The sequence below is a fragment of the Xiphophorus maculatus genome, chromosome 19 (assembly GCF_002775205.1).
Source record: "Xiphophorus maculatus strain JP 163 A chromosome 19, X_maculatus-5.0-male, whole genome shotgun sequence".
Taxonomy (NCBI): Eukaryota; Metazoa; Chordata; class Actinopteri; order Cyprinodontiformes; family Poeciliidae; genus Xiphophorus; species Xiphophorus maculatus.
Window position 1 is genome coordinate 11290850 of NC_036461.1, and position 18564 is coordinate 11309413.

Below are 18564 nucleotides of genomic sequence, written 5' to 3' on the forward strand. Positions count from 1 at the left end.
ATTATCACGTCTATAAACAGCTTGTTTATAGACACCAACATATGTGCCCGTTTGTGTCTCTGAATTGCTTCTCTCTTCTCCATAGCTGGAGCTCTGAAGCGTTGTGTTCTGCAAGGAAGGGATCAAGAAAGGAATGAAATGGGTGCAGCTGTGCTTCCAAACATACCCTTGGATAATCCCAGCAGTTAGATGCAACTGAGAGGAATGACAGAATTGAGAAGAGAAATAAAGAGCAGGAGAGTAATGGTCACAGAGAATGTGGAAGGGTCAAAACAAGATGCACTCTTGGGGACTTGTGTGTGGTGTATAATGGTGTGGCTTAATGTGAAGCATGAATATTTGTATACAGGAGCAGCTGGGTAGACTCTGGTTGCAAACACTGGTGTGCATTTTTTCCCTTGTGATTCATGCCTCAGATTAGAGCTGGTGGAGGAACTTGTTTATCCAAATGTAGTCTAATTCTCTTTCATAAAGCCTGATGCATACAGAGGGGGCAGTGAGGATGCAAGGAAAAGCAGGGTAAAAGGGGATAAAGTCAGCCGGAGGATAAACAAAACATTTGTGGGGATAAAGCCTGGAATGGGACAACAACAAAAAAAAGAACAAAACATTTGCATTTATTTGGGTAGAAAACAGACTTGTCATTTTTGCCAGGCAGCTGGAGTTGAATCCTGCACCGGTCAGCTGCCCTGATCTCTTCTTCCTTTTTCAATATTAGCCTCTGGAGACCTGAAACCCAATCTTGCGCCACAGTGGAGTTTACATTCTGCACACAAGAAATAATGGAGAATTCTTTTAAAAAAAATCAGAGAAATCAAATTGAGGAGAGGAAGAATTATATGGACAATGTGAAGGAATGAGAACAACAACAAGGGAAGGAATGGAATAAATGTTTTCCACAGTATTTCCACAAATGATTTTCTGGAAAATTCTGAAGAACAGAATTTGTAGGGGTTAGCATTCACATTGCAAGAACAAGTAGGAGGAAATGTGGCCTTAAAATGTCATTACCAATGACATCTCGATATTTCAGCATAGCTCTCAACATGAATATTCTCTTGTTGCTCATTTATAACTAGAATACTGTCTGTATGAATTAGGACCAGGAATGTAGAGATAAAATCTTGCCACAGTATGTCTGGCTTTTTTCTTTCCTATTCCTCTGCATTAGAATCCATTCTCACCTTCATCTATTTGGACACACAACTTCTCTGTGAGTCTCTCTATGACTCCTGTCTGAATTTGACAGACCTACCAGCACAGCACAAACACAGAGACTCACATTGCATTCTGCAGGCTAAAGCACTATTTCATTACCACCGGCAGTCTTGTGTTGACACTTGATAGGACAGATAGGACTATTCAAATCAGAGCCTATGAGACACCTAAACTCTGCAGGAGAAGTTTCTCAAAATAAAACAAACCGCAGCTTAAATGTTATTCTTAGGTATCCTGAAGGAACATGTACCTATGTATGCTAAATTGTATCATTAAACATGTATTAAATAAAGAGTAAACACCTGAAACCTAATCGCAACCAGGTTGTCAAACTGCAAGAGAAGACAAGGTGCAGTTAAGACAGGCCAAGGAAGTTACAGTGAAGTTGCTCTGCTTTACACTTTTTAGGCTGCGATCTCTGTCTGTCATGGTTCATTCATGATTTGGAAATGTTGGTATGGATCCACATTTTTAAGGGAATACATACAGAGGCGGCTTGTAATTTCAGCTTTGATTCCTGCTCCACTGTTAATGTAAAAACTGTTTAAAATGTCACCTTTATATCCTCTTGTTCTGTTTTAAAAATAGTAAAACCTAACTTTAAAACCACACACAAAATAAAGCAATTATAATCAGTGGAACTCTAGAGACTCCAGAGATTTGAAAGTGCTGTGAAAAAAAAAATCTTTTTCCCCATTACACATTTCTTTTCTTTTTATTTTACCACACAAACGCAATTCAAAAAACTATTTTCTGAATTGTGTAGCAATAAAATGTAGCAAGTTCTAGACAAAAACCAGCATGTCTAAAAAAACATTAAAAAATTAAAATGGAACAAAGTTAGCTCTGTTTGTGGGTAATATATTAATGTGACTGCCTCTGATCTGACTTTATGTTTGAGTTTAGTGCAGGTATACAGTACCTGGTAGTTCCCTTTGAGGCTGCCAATCATACCAGCTATCTGGTTGACCAAACCAAGGTCATGGATTAGGTTCTGCAGGTCTTGGTACAGTTGACCAGGGCCCATGTAAAGTTTGTCTATAAATGAAAAAGACAAGAAAACGTCATTGTTTCAAAGACCTCAAATAAATTCAATGAACATTGAGTGAAACAGTCTGGATAGTTAAAAAAAGAAGAAGAAGAAGAATCTGTGTTCAGAAACTGGCAACAGTGTTGATTTGGCAACAGTTTCAGTTCTCAATAGTTCCCTTAGAAAAGAGTGGACACTCGGGCAACAATGAGAAAGAATGGGAGCAGCAGTTAGAAATGGGACAAAGATCAATAAAGGGCAAATAGTTTCCCACAGGCTGCAGTGACAGTTTTATAAACTTGCCTGGATTGTCATTCACATCACTGTTTGTTCACAAGGACACACATATTCCACTATTGGTTTTCAGGGGCCAAAAGTTTGGCTTTGAATGTCATTTTGAATCATACTTTCATCTCTTCCCTTTTATTCCAAGTCTCCCACAATGAGCATGGTGCAGTATTTTTTAAAACATATACCTTAAAAAATATACACACTGCTGTACAGAACACATTTAAACAACGTAGACATTTTTAGACATATTACTGTCTGGTACCATATATATAGAATTAGAAACTGTTAAATCTAATTTAAAAGTTTAATTGTGCTCAATGCTTTACAAGTTTAAGTTATGGTTAAAAGATCAGCTTTAATTTTCACAGACCTTGAGGCATCTTTAATGTAAATAAATCATTTATTGTCTGGCAACAGAATCCATGACCATTTATGGGTTCTTGCTGTTTAGAACTTGATTATCTATATAAAAACAGGAAGAGATACAAATTACCTTTATGTCACCGAAATGCCCATTCCCAATGCCTATATTGGCTATGTGTGATCTACGTTAAGATCTAGATTTCTAAATGGCTTTGTCCAAGTGCTAAATACCAAAGTGTGCAAAAAAAGCACCAGTAAAAGCATTTTTATAGCAAAGCCAGCCATTTATGAAGTAACAAACGTCCAAAAAGCAAACTGTCTACAAATACCACAGTGGATGTGAGCACAGCAGGAAACTGTGACTTTAAATGACCAGTTTTAGATGGTGTCAGTGCAGAAAGACATGACAACGAAATGACATCATATGTTGGAGAATATTTTCACAGTGCTCAGGTGCCAGAGGTGCTTTTTGGCCCAAAACAGATGAGCGACTACTCTTTCCACTTATTCCTGGAAAAAAAAACACACATTTGAAGTGCACCCTCCCACCCCCACCCACACACTTAGAGATGGCTTCAAACCAAACAGATAGATTTACTGTTCAGCACCAAGAACACATTTTATGACACAACCAGAAGCCTCAATGTGCTATTGTAGTTTTATGGGGCACATTACCACAAACTAGTGCATAAAAGGAAAATGACAAATGGTTTTCAAAGTATTTTTTAATAAAACTCATATGTGTTGAAGTTCCTTTTAGAGTCACCTTTCACTGAAGTTATATCTGTTAAGTCTTTTAAAGGTACATTGCTACCAGTGTAGAGTCACACACAACCGAAATGCAACTGAAATATTTAAACAATTATTCAAAATACCTTAAATGAAGTCAGACTGGATGAAGAGCATCTGTGAACAATTTAACTGATCAGTCTCCCTGTCACTGCCAATTAAAAAAAAACAACGAAAAAACCCATCTCCACAGGCTAATGGTGCCACCATAACATTACACCAAGAGGAATATTTGTAAATGTTAAATGCTGTCTCAGCTTCCTGCCACAAATGTTTAGCAGGACAGTACCTTCATCCATGTATTAGAAGGTTCCCAAATATCCCAGAAATTTCTGTGGCAAATTACAAACACTTCTTATGACTTTCTTGCTGCCATTTTTCAAAGCAGAGATATTTGTGGAGTGCATAACTATTAGCTGTTGAGATCATCTGATTAAATACTCTGGCTGGCCACTTGGACAACATTTTCCTACTTTGTTTGCAGTTGTGTAGTTGCTCTTTCTACTGTCAGATGATTAACTGAACAGAGTTCTGTGAGATTCTATAAGCTCGGGTTATTTTATTTTCAAATCTGCTTTAATCTTCTTCCTAACAGTCACCCTGACCTGTCCGCTGTGTTTTGTGGTCTTCATGATGCTGTTTGTTCACTAATGTTTTATGCTGATATTAAATACCACGAAGAATGACTGGATTTATTAATTAGGTGAATTCTGAAGGCGATTAGTTGGAATAGATTTCATTTAGGGTTATTAGAATAAAATGGGGCTGAATACAAATGCTTGGCATACATTTGAAAATCATAGTTAATAAAACAGATGAATTTGTACTCCCATGGTCAATAACATTGGAGAGTTTCAATAGAAAATAAACATCACATATGGCAGAAAAGACTGAATGCTAGGTAACTGTACAAGAGAAACTCTTTAAAAGTTGGAAAGTGGGTGTACTGAAAAAGGCAGTGTATAATTTAAAGGTAGCAATTCTAGCCTGGTACCACAATAAAAGTGTGCATCTTTGACCTCTGCTAGACAGACCATGCATAACTATTTATCAAAGCATTTAGCAACTTAGCAATACCACAGAGAATATCAAGAATAAAAACTACAGCACCAAAACCACAAATAATACACTCTTTATGCCTCTTTCCCTGATCTGGGTCTTTTAAAGTGGCTGAGCAGCTGTTTGCCAAAGCGGAGGACTCAGTGGAAAGACTGAAATCACTGGACTTAGTAGCCAGCAGACCAAACGGCCAAAGAGAAGAGAGAGAGAGAAAAAAAAGCACACACGTAGAGTCTGAATTTAGCAAGGGTTAAAAAAAAAAGATTGGTGACAGTAGTGGCCTTCACTCACAGCCAACTGACAGGAAACGGGCTGAGAGAAAAAGGCGGCAGACATACAGGAAAGGTCTCATACCTTAAAGATAACTTGTTCTGCATATAACGTAAAAGAAAAAATCTTTGCATATCTTAATAAATGAAACTAGGTATTATCAGAAAATAGAAGGAAAGTGATTGGAAGACTAAAAGTCAAAACAAGTTAAAAAGAACACTGTGTTTCATACTTGGCTTAGCGTTGATCACCACCTTCTCCCCAGAGTGAGGAGCAGGGTATCGGCTATTATCGACCATTTCCTCACTGGATCCAAACTCCAGCACTTCTACAAAGTTTAAAGGTACACTCCACTTCAGGAGAAACTTCTGGTCAAGTGGAGCATTTCCACTGCCACTCCCACTGCCATCCTGGCAACTGTTGAGATCAAAAAGGAAAGGCAGATGTCATAAGTGGGGGGAAAAAAGAAACATGTACAGGAAGGAAAGAAAATTCCCCTCCAGTACTGTGAGAAAGTGACATCAACATGCAAGAAAATATGGAGAGAAAATTAAGCTGAAAATTAAAATTTGAAACTCAGTTAAACATATACAACAGTGAGAACACATGCTCCACTATTCAAAGGTTACAAACAGTATTAAATCACATTTGTTTTGAAAGGGTTAAAATCTCCCTTACCGGATATTGGGCGTGGCACACATCAGGACATCATTTAGCAGGAAGAGACGTCGCTCTTTCGTTTTGATGATTTCACCACGCTCATTGTAAACAGTCTCCACCATGTCGTCTGAGCGAATCAGGTAGCGGCTACCGTTACTCAGAAGCTAAAGAGTGATGATAAACATGATAAAAGTCCTTAATTTCATAGTGAATGAATTTGAACCTTGTTTTCCACATGTTTCTTGTGACTCCGCTGTGAAAGTGCTCATTATGGATGACAGTATATAAAAACTATGATTCAGAGTAATTAAAGCCTGTGAGGAGTAAAAGTCAACAGGCCCACGCTCGACGTCCTGTAAACATGAGTTAGCACAGAAGTCAGAGTATTTGGAACAGACAGACAAATAATGACAATAAGGGGATTGTTTGGATTATATGCACATGTCTGACACATGTGCATATATGTGCACTGATAAGATCCTAAGACAAAACATTAAAGAATCACCACGGAAATCTGCAGGTTGATCGGCATTGAAGGAAATGGAAAAAATCTTAACTTTTTTTCAGCCAGTGAATGCATCATACTAAATGCTACCAGGTTGCAGTGACAACACCACTCTGATGTGGATGCTGTCACCAAGGAAAGAACACCCACAACTGGTCATTATAATTATCAGTGGCAAGTTTAGAAAGAAAAAAAATCAGAAGAAGTAAAATGAGGTGAAATTATATTTAAAAGGAGAGTCTGTGTGATATGATCAGACATCTATGAGGGTCACACTGCAAGAGAGAACAAGTAGATACCTCGAAGGCTAAACAAAGTCTACACAAGGTTTCATTTAAACAGTCTGTTCTAGATGACAGAGAACAATATGGTAACAATGTTTTCTGAACCATTTGACGTTTGACTTAAGCACAGCCCTTCACCAAAGCCTACAAATACAGACCTTATTAAGGTAGCGTTCATTCATGGCCTTTGCAATGTGACGGATTTCGCAGCGCTGGTCAGCTTCCCTCTTTTTTTCATTGAGCTTCTCGGCCAAGGTCTCTAGCTCGGTCAGGGCCATCTGCAGGGGGAGACGGTCTGCATGACCCACCGGTGTGTTCTTCAGCATGTCCTGATGAGGATGAGAGGAATAGAGCATTAACACTGGAGATCAATAGGCTCTGGTAAACAATTATTAGTTTTTCAGCTTCATGTGGATATTTTCAATGTCATGTGGATATTTTAATGTCACTATTTTGCTGGTACTCACCTTAACTTTTACAATTGAAAGCAAAACTATGCCTTTAATTTTGTGAAAAGACACAGATAAAAATAAAAAAAAATCTAGGGCAAAGGAGAGGAAAGTTGAAAGAAAAGGAAAACCATATCCACAGAGAGCAATTCCCTCTCTGTGAGAATAAAAAAAACCCCCCAAAAAACAAGGGCATTCATTAGAAAGTTTTCCACTCCCTCTGCTGGTGAGAGTTTACATAACCAGTTGTTCTGCTTATTACCTGAAGAAGCAAAATGAACTGTGGGAATCTCTGAATGGGCTTCATCATCAGGCCATAAAGAGTCATGCGGTCACTGCTGGATTCTTGACGATGCTGTACATAAGGACAACTGTTATTATAAAGCAGATAAGAATACTACATATAAGTGTGCATAAAATAACTGGAATAACTTTGTTTTATACTGTGCAAGTTAGAGAGAATATTTGCAATAAGCTTTGATACAGATGGAACAAGTCAAATAAACTGTAAAGGTTTTCAATCAAAACACAACACATGGAAAAAAAAAAGAAAAAAATACAAGACATCATCATCCCTAATATGAGCACCACTGTCACTCGAGATTAATATCAGGCTTTCGAACCTTGAGGAACTCCAGGAAGCCTGGTTTAGAGGCACACGTCTTCCTTACAACTGCCATCGCTGTGCTGAAGTTGTTAACATACTCGCTGTAGGCGTCCAGCACCATGGATTTAGAAAACTGTATGGGAACAAAAATTTAATATGAATGTATATAAATTAAGTATTAACTTGTAGTTTCAGAAAGATGCTGATTGGGCAATCAAATAAGAAACTGAGAATATGTATCGAAAGTTAAGTTGTGTTTTACTCTAAAATGCATTTAATATTTTACACTTGTTTCCAAAAATTGATCTCCTCGTGTTTATATTAAACGTTTCTTATTGCCCAGTTACCAAAATCACAGGTATATTGGTATATTTCCCCATCTTTCCATGTCTACATTTAAAGATTTTTTATGAAAATACCTGCAAAAGCACCTGAGTGACTGAAGTTTGTCATTAATGACACAATTTGAAATGCTTTTTAATTTAGATTTATTTTAAAAAGAAGAGCTTAAAGTGAAAAAATCTTCATAGAAAAACAAAGGTTACCTCGACTGATTTGTCATTTGTGTTTATGATAAGTGTTTAATTCTTAATGCAGATTAATTCTTACCGATGCCACAAAAACATCCCCGATCATCTCCAGGCTGTCCCACTCGGACACACGGCTTGCCAGTGCAATCTGGAACAGGAAGTGGCATTGCAGAATCTCCCGCACACGATAAAAGATGATCTTCAGTTTTCTGTCACTGAGCAGCCTGGGCTCAATCTGGGAAAGGGGTTTCTCGTATTGCTGAAAAAATATGTACATACATAACTTGTAATAACCACCATTTCAAAATGAAGGCACCACATTAGTCCCGCTGTACTTACACACCTCTAAAATCCTTTTGAGAGCATCGAGATAGTTCTTCTCACTATCTAATATAGAGCCCAATATACATCGCCGCACAAGCTGCAGATAGCAAATACACAAGCATTAGTTTTTAAACACGGTTTTCTACTTTTACAGCTTCAAAGACTCCTATGGAAAGTCCTTACCTGCTGCTGCGTGAGACCCTCTGGAGTTGGTGGAAGCACAGGCTCAACGTTGAAGCAGTCCACCTCAATGAAGACCTCAGACTCATCCTCAAAGCAAGCTAACTTTCTCTCTAAAACATTAAAACAAGAACTAATTTTATGAACAAGATGTTAGAGCTGTGTGGTTCTGCAACGTAACCACATACCTTGACAGAATGACTTTGTTTTGATGAAAGAACGTCCCCTCTTCACCGCAGCTTTAGTTTTCTCAAGCCCATCTTTCGTCCCTTCCTTAGCTGCCTTCACCAGCTTTTGCATCTTGGATGACAGGAAAATGCTATAACTTAGATCGCAACATTAAATCTCACTTGGTTTTTTGAACCTTTGGAGCTCTGTCTAAGGTGATGTTTAGTTCACTTTATTTAAACTTAAAGCTATAAAGCGGCTGAGCTACAATGGAAGAGGGTTAGAGTACAGATCAAGATATACGGGACAACAGGATCAAAGAATGGCAGCAACTGAGACTTCAGCAAAAAATAAAATCTGGATTTTATTACAAAGTAACAAATGTAAGATGTGAGAGTTTGACTGCAGTAAACTTGTTCTGCAGTATCTCTTTCCACGATTTACTGTGCTTTCTGAAGTATTCATACCTCTTATACTTTTTTACATTTTGCCACTTTACAATTTCAAGCTCTAGTGTATTTGACTAAAATTTTGTGTGATAGGGTTGAAAAAGTACAACATGTTTGTGAATTGTGAGGGAAAAAATACAAGCCTCCTCAAATTTTTGTGAGTTGGTAATGAAAATCTATGAGTACTTTTGGAAGGCACTGTAGGTGAAGGTCTCAGCTGGATAATACACTAAATAAGAGTTGGTGTTGCTGGTGTCTCAGTTCACTGTAAATTAAACTCATCTATGTTAGAAAACAGTCTATCCTACCCTTTATAACCTCTGGTGCAAAAAGAAATCTCAAGACATATCAATGAAGCAGGCGGTGAAGTAAAATGACTGGATGCTCACCCTTCACCAGTACCACCACCAAAAATATTAAACACCAAACCAGGATGAAGGTACTAGGTCAGTGGGGTTAGCCAGACTGAGAGTCAAAGGGGTTGGGACTAGTGTTTTTTAATCTAGCACAGACACATGAGGTGAGCCTAGTTTACCTTCTGCTCGTGTTTCTGTTTTAACTGCTGCAGCTCTACAGTTCCCACTGTACTTGCCATTAGCTCTTTCATCTTTTTCTCATAGTGTTCTTTCAAGCGTGTCAGATCTTGAGAGAGCTAAACAAAAGCAAAGCAAGGATTACTGGTCATGGTTTTAGAATTGGGTTGCAGCTCACGGTGTCAGGAAACTTAAGTGTTCGGTCTCTTTATTTGCTTTAATTTTCTCCATAAATACTGATTTGTTTAAATGTATCACCAAAAATGGGATAAAATATAATATATATATATTCCAGTATGCTGCTTGTGAGAAGTGCACTTTTTGTTTTGTCCTGATTTCATTAAACTTCAGTTTACATTTAGAGATTAGAATAAAATAAAACCAAAATTTAAATCTAGAATACAACTTGTTCTAATAACTGGGCTTCAGCGACTTATTTCTGAGGCATCATGCATTCTTCTCCTCTCTCTCCTCCATGACGTTTTTACGATAAGTTAACCTTGAATAAAAATGAGAGGTTCATGACGTTTACAGAAAATCTTAAACCCAAAATGTAAAAAACTAGATTCCTACAAAAAAATATGTACAAATTCAATATCTTCCTAGACTCAACTTTCATTTTGTAATGAATTTTTTTCTTTTTTTTGAACACAGAAAATCAACAACTAGAAAGATTTTCCAAATGGTCAGATTTGTCTTTTTCCAGCTGGCCAGCAACAGGTATGAGTGAAGCAGTGTGGCCCTACTCTATGCTCCATACAGCTCCAGAAATCTTCAGTCAATCTCTTAGGTAAGTGAAAATTAATAGATAAGATTAAGGGAACCCACTGGATAGGACTCCATTTTCCAGAGTGAAGAATAATCAATTTCATTAACCCATTAATGAATCTATTTCTGCATGTAAATGATTAGATATGACAACCTTTTCCACATCTAATGAAAATGTGCCTACTAAACCTTCATGTAAAAGACATATAAAGATAGAACTGAATAAATATGTAAAAACCTGTAAAAACAGACACAGGTCTCAGTTACAGGCAGGAAGCAATAGTGGAAATGAAAAGGTGATTGTTATACTCACATGCATTTTCCTTTGTGGTGGCTTTCCTCTCATGAATGCGTGGGGCAGGCCATTCTCAGGACGACCCTCCCCGTCGCTCGCCTCGTCATAGCTTTCAAACTCACTCGAGCTCCAGCCGTTATCGAGGGAGCTGCTGCAGCCGCCCTCCTCGCCAAGCTCCACATCATCATAGATCATCTCATCTGGATCTGTGTGGAGGACAAAAACAGGACAAAAATGCTTGAGGAAATTCTGTAACTTCACTTTCTGTTCAGCACATTCCAAACCATAGTTCATTGGGCTTTTGATTAAAAAAAACAGGTCACACTAATCAACCTTAAATTCAACACACTGCATATTGAAACTAAAACCCAAAAAGTGCCAATTCTACTTCGATATATAAAAACTTGTGAATGCTATTGTTTCACATTGAACAGCAATAAGAGAAAAATCACATTTTTAAGAAATCACAGCAAGCTACGAAAATGAAAGAAGCCGTACTGCCTGCTGCAAAGTTAAAGAGAGGAAGCTTCATGCTGAACTTGAAAAAGAAAGTTCGAACCTGTGTTAGAGTCTGAATTTTCTCTGGGGACATCATCGTAGATCACCTCATCTGGATCTGAAGAACATTTCAAAACATAACAAGAATAAACATTTGGCGCAAAAAGACTCTGGAGTACTTGGGCCACCTTTGGGTAATAAAGTAAAAAGATCTAAAAGAAAGGCACACAGAAGGGACCACTTCCTCAAATAAAAAGGGAAGGAAGTCTCAGTTGTGTCAAATGGAAAAAAGAAAGGATTTTCTGAAGGCAGCTATTGTGTAATAACACAGCAAACAACAATTGAATTAGCATTTTTTCGAGCATTTATTTTACTTACTTTCCATCCAAGCAGTGTTTGCAGGATCTGATGCCCATTTAGCCAAAGCATCTTCCTCTGCAATAGCTGGATACTCTTCACTGAAAACACTTAAAAAATATGTCCGCATATACTCTTTTTAATATTTATTTTTCAGGTAAGTGATTAAATCGTAGAATTTATTTTCAAAAAGCAACTACACAACGACTGTCTTAAATAAATCTGAAAGATATCTACACGCATGAGATGGTTATGTGTTCAGGGGCTCACCTGTCAGCAGAGGTGTTGCTGGTCCCGACTACTGTCACTGAAAGATGAAAGACAAAAGTGTTACACAATAAAATAACAAAGAACATTTTACTACCAGCTGCAAATTGCTAAACAGAAAAACTAAGAGCATGACTTAAGAACAATACAAGAGTTCATCTAAAAAAAAAAAGAACAACTAACAAAAATCAACAAAAACTTTTTAACGGGCTGTTCTGTATGGGCTGTAGATCAGGTAATTAGCATGAAATTAGCCCTTCAATGGACAGATACATATAAATACATTTGGAAATTATTTGTATACAGACAGGATACAGACGTTTAATGCCTTATTAGTTGTCGCATGTTGTTTAAATGTAATTACTATTTTTTCACAAAATCAATATTCATTCAATATTGAATATTGAATATAGTATTTTGAACAGCATTTTACAAAATCAAATCCTTTCATATGATTATGTATATGAAAAATAACTCTTGCCACACAATGTTTGTCTTTGTCAATGAACTCTGTCATTTTGGACTTTATTTAAATTCATCAGCTTGTTGTTGCTCTCACACGGTCACATGGCCTCAGTATTTGCCATCATTGATACATCAGTATTTGCTCCATCCCCACATTAAGGTATCCAATGATGTGAAGTGTAGGTAGTTCACAACCCTTTTATCTACAGCAAAGATACTGGCTCTCAATCCCGAAAAAGGCAAATATAATTTTGCAATGCACTGTAACCAGTGAAACCACACATTCGGTCACAAGTATGAATGCTTCTTCCACATGTAATACTAAAGATTTAAACAAACTCAACAGTGGTTTGCTTTATCTAATCAGAGCAGGTTTAAAACACATTATCTGCCACCAGGTGTCACTAACTGCTCCCCACATACCATGATTTTGACTTTAATGTTGTAAAACTGATACTTAATTTCACTTAAGCATAATCTTGATTTATTTATTATATTTTTTAAAAGTCCCAACACCATCATAATGCAGACATGTTTGTTGTGGCCAGAAAAAAAAGGCATACTTGTTAAAAATTTTTAGGATCTGATACATTGAGGTTATTTACTAGAATAAAATTGAGTATTTCAACCCACTCTGAGGTTGAGAAGATAATAATGGTGCTTTAGGCTTCTGAGCATGCTTGGACTGCAAGATTTTAGGGAAACCGGAAAATCCTCACAGCCAGTACAGATCTGTGGGGAGGTCTAAATTTAGCCTCTCACTTCCTTGTGGCAAGGCTTTAGGAAAAACAAGAACGAAAAAAAAGTCAGTAGCTGGAAGCAACTGAGACAGTGTTGTGTGCTGAAACCCAGACACTGCAAGTGCCTGAATTCAAAAAGCTGAATGGTCTGCTTTTGTGGATACCTCCAGAATAGCTTAACATTGTATTATCTTTTCTTTTCTTATCGAGAGAAGCAGTTTGAAACATTCCCTAGTTAGAATCTCTACTTTACCATCTTCATCCACGGAGAGATGTCGAATGATGACGGGTGTGGTGTAGGCAGGTGTGATGAGCGGTACACCAGAGGGGGTCGCATAGCCACATGGCACAGGCACAGAGTATCCTGAAGTAATGCTGGATGAGCTGGTGTGGATATCCTGGCCCTCTTCCTCTCGTACATTCGACTCCCTTGGTGAGGAAGTGGAAGAGGAGGGTCCGTGTTGCTGCTCTTGCTGCAGCTGAATGGGAGTGATATCAATCACAGAGTAAGGGTTGACTTTACTCTGAGAGGAAGTCCTGGGCAAACCCTGTGGAGGGTGTGGGTCATTCAGACATGCACTCTCCATGTCAGTGTCTGCAGAGAGACAAGGGATACAGCTTTACCATTCAATCAAAGCAGCACCATGACGAGAAAATCAGACAGAGACACAGGAAGACACATCAAAATATAAGGTTACTAAGTTTCCTTATATTTGTAATGTTTCTGAACACAATATTTTGCCCTTGGTTTTCATCAGAGGTTTTCCTTTGCTATTTTCTTATGATGATGATTCCGTGGCACCATGACACAGCTACAATTTCTTCACACAGTCTGCTAGATTTCAAAGGCAAAATGTTTGTTCACCTAAACAATCAGCTTAAGCCTTGTTCTGTGGGGGGACAAAAAAGACGGCACTACTTTCATGAGGTTATCAGCAGATTAAGATGCCTTTCCTATAAGATTAAATTATAAACCCTTTCTAAATGGCTGCTTGTGCTTTTTCCTCCTTGTTCTACTTTTTTTCACTTCCTTCCTCATAGAGTCCAAAGGCTTTTGATTGAGAACATGACAAATATATTTTGCATTTTAACTACAGCCTGAAGAACTCATAGCTTCCCTTGATCTTTCAGCAATCATATGCATCATATGTAGGCATGCGTGCGTCTGTAGCTCTCCAGATGGGAGTGGTTTGTTCAGTTAGGTGAGATCATTTTTGTCTTAACAGTCATAGTGACAAAACAGTTACAATAAATTTCTTGCAGCACTTCCAGCCTAACATGGGTGTGATGAAGACATAGCCTTAGCTTGAGGTCAGTATGGTCACCCCTTCAGATGCTCTGATGACCTGGAGGTGCCATCATAGCTGCTATCAAACTCCTCCATGCTGCACCCAAGACCCACATATGCTGATAACATGATAATGAAGCAACAGCATCTCAGGACAGAACTTTTGAGCATCTTGAAGACAGTCCACAAACTTTCATGCTCCATCAGTGCCAATCCACGTTCTGCCTGATTTTTGATCCTGAAGCTCAACATTAGTCTGGTGGAAAGGACACCTTAGAAATGTAATTTATCCATCATAAGTTGCAATGAAGATTCAACCATACAATAAATAGTTTTATCCAATAAATTAGAATATTTTTAAAAGCTTAAGTCAAGCTACTCAGTGAAACATTACATAGATTACACACAGACTGGTATTTTCAAGCTGTTCCAGCTATGATGATTTTCTGCTTACAGAAAATAAAAAACATAACATTAACTATAAAATTAGTTCATCAATCAATTAAAAAAAACATGTTTACATAGAAATCTAAACATGTTTTTAACATTTGCTTCAAAGGTTGTTATTTTCTGAAGTTGCTTTTCATTTGACAAACGAGTCTCATTAAAAAACATATTCTAATGTATTTAATAGGAATGCATGTCATACAAATACAATTTCATATTTAGAGTCTATTATGGTCATTTTGTACCCTGTTTAAAAAGAAAAAGCTTATGAGGAGATATAGAGGGAGCTATTATCAGTATAAACCAACTAATGATATATCTTAAAAACATCAAAAAAACAAATTATATCTGTGTGCTTTGATCCTTTCACACAAACAACCCAGAGCATAGCACAGTGAGGATATTTCTGGATGCATCAGAATGCATTGATGAAATAGGCTGTAATGATTTTTAGTGATATACCATGAGAGAGATGGACAGCCTTTCTTTAAGTCCTAACTTTAGAAAGAGCTGTAGGGCTGGAGACTGTAAACAGAGAATACCAAAAGAATTTGGGGAATTTAAGACCACTGCCAAAAAGGGAAAAAAAAAAAAAACTGTACTTAAAGTGCCATTTACAACTAACGGTTTTCAGAGTACAAATATGGTAAAGACAGACACTCAAAAGACAGAAGGTTAAACTCAAAGTAGATACCCCCACTATAAAGAAAAGTGAAATATAAACACTCTGGGTTACAAACCTGTGCTTCTGGGATCTGTCTGTATGCCATAACCAAAAGGAGGAGGTGGAGACGGTAGTGGTGGTAAATCCTCTTCCCTGTCATTAGTTCCCTCAGCAACAGATGTCTCTTCAGTTTCTGTTGTTTCTCTGCCTGCAGAGGAGGGTTTGCTTATGGCAACTGCAGCGTCTTCTGATGTTGGTGCCGAGTTGGAGAACTGCGGTGGAGGGCCCAAGATGCTGTAAGAGCCCTCAGGATGACTGGTCACAGAGTTTGCCTGGCTGGGATCCTCACTGGGGAGGCAAGGAGGCGCTGGAGGCGCCTCAGGGATGTCATCGCCACTGTCAAAGTCGAAAGGTTCTCCTTCATCTTCATCATCAAATGGGACATTGTCTGCTAGCACTGTATGCAGGAGAGCAGTAGATTTAGATGGAGAGAGAAAATAAAGGTATGTTCTGCCTATTTCTTCAGTCGTCTATTTCAATTAATTTCTGCATTTCCGAAACCTATCCAAAAAACTAAATACTGATATGACACCACCATGAGAAAGTAAAAACATATATAGGACCCTTCATTTTTAGGTTGTGTGGCCTTGTGTCCAAGGCAGACCTTTGATTAAAGAGATAGTTCAGGATTTTTATAGTGAATTTCTGTTGGAAGGTTATAAAAAGTGAATATCTTAACCAGGTATTTTCAATTAGTACAAAACCAAAAGCCCTGGAATCTTTTTCTATTGCTAATACAAAAATATTCCATTTACACAGCTGTAACCATCAGCTGTATTAACGGCCGCTTAATGCAACGTGAACAAGCTGAACTTATCTGGATTTTATTGGAAACTGAAAATGTTTTCCTTTGAGTTTGAAAAGCATCAGCTACTTTTTCTTATTATATCGAGTGTATGCTAAAACAACAAAATTCAGTTACTACAGCCCTCAAAAAGTACTGGCTTAGCAGGAGACAGAAAGGAAACATGAAATATCATTCTAGTTTCCACTCCACATTTGGGCCAGACGTGAAAGAAAGCTGTTACTCCCCTTAGTAAGCTGCGCAGTCTGAGTTTGCACATTATTTCTTATGCAATAATAAACATGTGTGATGTTAGTAAAGCATTACACAGGCTGCAAACGGATGAGGAAAGCACAAGCTTGTCTTTAAACCAAACTCATCTGCTCACCTTTCATAAAATCAACATGAAATTGGTGTTGTGATAAAAAAAAAAAGTATCAGGAAACAAAAGATGAATGGAGTTTGTATTCAGAATGTTTAATCGTCTTATACATACCATTTTATCTAAAGAAACCCTTTTCTTTGTCTTGGTTAATTCAGATAATTTTGTCTTCCACTTTGCTGCTGACAGATACCACAGATTCCTGGGAGCATATTCATCATTCGAACAGCTTGACTGTATTAAGCTGCAGGCTACAGTCTTATCAAAACCCCATAGCCAATATCCTGACTGTGTCCCCAAAGTAAACAGAGCATTCCCAGTTCATGTGGTGTCATGTTCAGTGTAGTGTCACCTGAATGGGTGTGCTTAAATACCTTAGTTGGGAGCGTGTTAGACTGGCTTAATCCTGGGTTTTGGCATTTTTACTATGCTATGTTACTTCCTATATAGGTAGCTAATCTATGGAGATTGTAAATATTTAAAGGTGAAGGTTGCTCTCTATACAAAATGAATTGCCATTTTCACTTTCATAGATCCACCTGTTGTGTCTTGCATCTGCAAGTGCAGTTATCTAATGAATCTTAACTGAAAATAAACCTCAAGCGGCAAAAAAACCCACCACAACTTTGAAGTTCCTGAAAGCAACCCCCAAAGCTCTAAATCACAAACACCACTCCCTCAGGCTCTGACAGGTAGCTGTTCCACCTCTCCATGTGTATGTGAGAAAATACTGTGACTAATGTTCCAGGTCAGCATTGTGACCCCATATCTACCTACTACAGTGCAATAAAGAGAAAAGGGGCATGGTGGAAACCTGGAAACTGAGATGTTATCAGTTGTTTTCCAAATGTGTGAATAATGAGCTGTGTGATAAAGCACGGATAACTCTCCACTAGGCTGGAACGATGGGACAATGGGCTCAACATTGATGCTACCACTTCCAACAGCGTGCCTGATTTACTTCTGGACATTCAGACCTCTAGAAGGACTAAGAAAAAAAACCTGTTTGGATTTAAAAGGTTTATTGCTGATTATTTTAACATTTAAAACAAATGTTTTAAAACAAATTTAAAGACAAAAATCAAACCTTTCAGATACCTTCTACATTCAGCTGCCTTTGTGACAGGACAATGATTTTCTGATTTCAGGAAATCATTGACTAAATTGATTTTCATCCTGTGCATTAGGGAACAGTCTCTCTTCAGATACTAAGGGAGGCATGACCAATTAATGATTTTAAGCTAAATTAAAGATTCACTGCATAATATGTTGTAATTTTGAACAGTCAATATTTTCCTTCACGAAAAAGCACAAGATCCTTTAGGCTTTGGGTGTTGGAGGTAGAAAAGCCTCTTGTTTGTGAAAGAGATGATTGATGGGTGACTGGATGGATGGAATGGCATGCAGCTTAATTATAGGTTATGCTGGATGTTGATCTTGTAGTATTATGTACATACAAGAAACAGCACAAACATGCATTATGACTTGAGACATTTTGGGGATTTTTCAAATTTCTTTGAATTTTTTTTTCTTTGCTAAACAGAAAGAACTGAACTATGCATGTAAATGCCTTGAAGAGGTTTCCATTGTCAATTCATACCAGCAGCATCAATTCTGTTCTCAGTACTTATCTCCACTGTGCTATATAATGATCTGTTGAAATGAGTCACAGGGTTACGACCCGTTCCTGCATCCCCCTGGCAACAAAGCAAGTGACTGGCCAGCTGGAGACGAAGCATTTTTCTGTCTCCATCCCCAGAGAATGTGTGTGTGCAAGAGAGAGAAAAAGACAGAGAGAGAGGGAGAGTGTGTGTGCATCTATGCTTGTGTGCTTCTGCAG

The 18564-nt window shown here is 37.9% G+C and overlaps 1 protein-coding gene across 2 annotated transcripts in view; it reads right to left on the bottom strand.

Moving 5' to 3' along the window:
* arhgef10 (Rho guanine nucleotide exchange factor 10) overlaps positions 1–18564 on the bottom strand; it is a 55518-nt gene that overhangs the window by 28361 nt on the left and 8593 nt on the right. Inside the window, exons 3-20 of one of the 2 annotated variants that reach the window (XM_023352521.1) lie at positions 15575–15955; positions 13353–13694; positions 11898–11934; positions 11649–11737; positions 11332–11388; positions 10791–10978; positions 9712–9828; positions 8748–8859; positions 8563–8672; positions 8399–8476; positions 8135–8314; positions 7542–7658; positions 7181–7273; positions 6628–6798; positions 5699–5844; positions 5253–5437; positions 2141–2256; positions 639–766 (exon numbers count right to left, since the gene is read on the bottom strand). In XM_023352521.1, coding sequence (XP_023208289.1) covers positions 639–766; positions 2141–2256; positions 5253–5437; positions 5699–5844; positions 6628–6798; positions 7181–7273; positions 7542–7658; positions 8135–8314; positions 8399–8476; positions 8563–8672; positions 8748–8859; positions 9712–9828; positions 10791–10978; positions 11332–11388; positions 11649–11737; positions 11898–11934; positions 13353–13694; positions 15575–15955 — 2647 coding nt within the window. The remainder of the gene's footprint in view (positions 1–638; positions 767–2140; positions 2257–5252; positions 5438–5698; positions 5845–6627; positions 6799–7180; positions 7274–7541; positions 7659–8134; positions 8315–8398; positions 8477–8562; positions 8673–8747; positions 8860–9711; positions 9829–10790; positions 10979–11331; positions 11389–11648; positions 11738–11897; positions 11935–13352; positions 13695–15574; positions 15956–18564) is intronic. The other variant, XM_023352522.1, reaches the window with a different exon arrangement.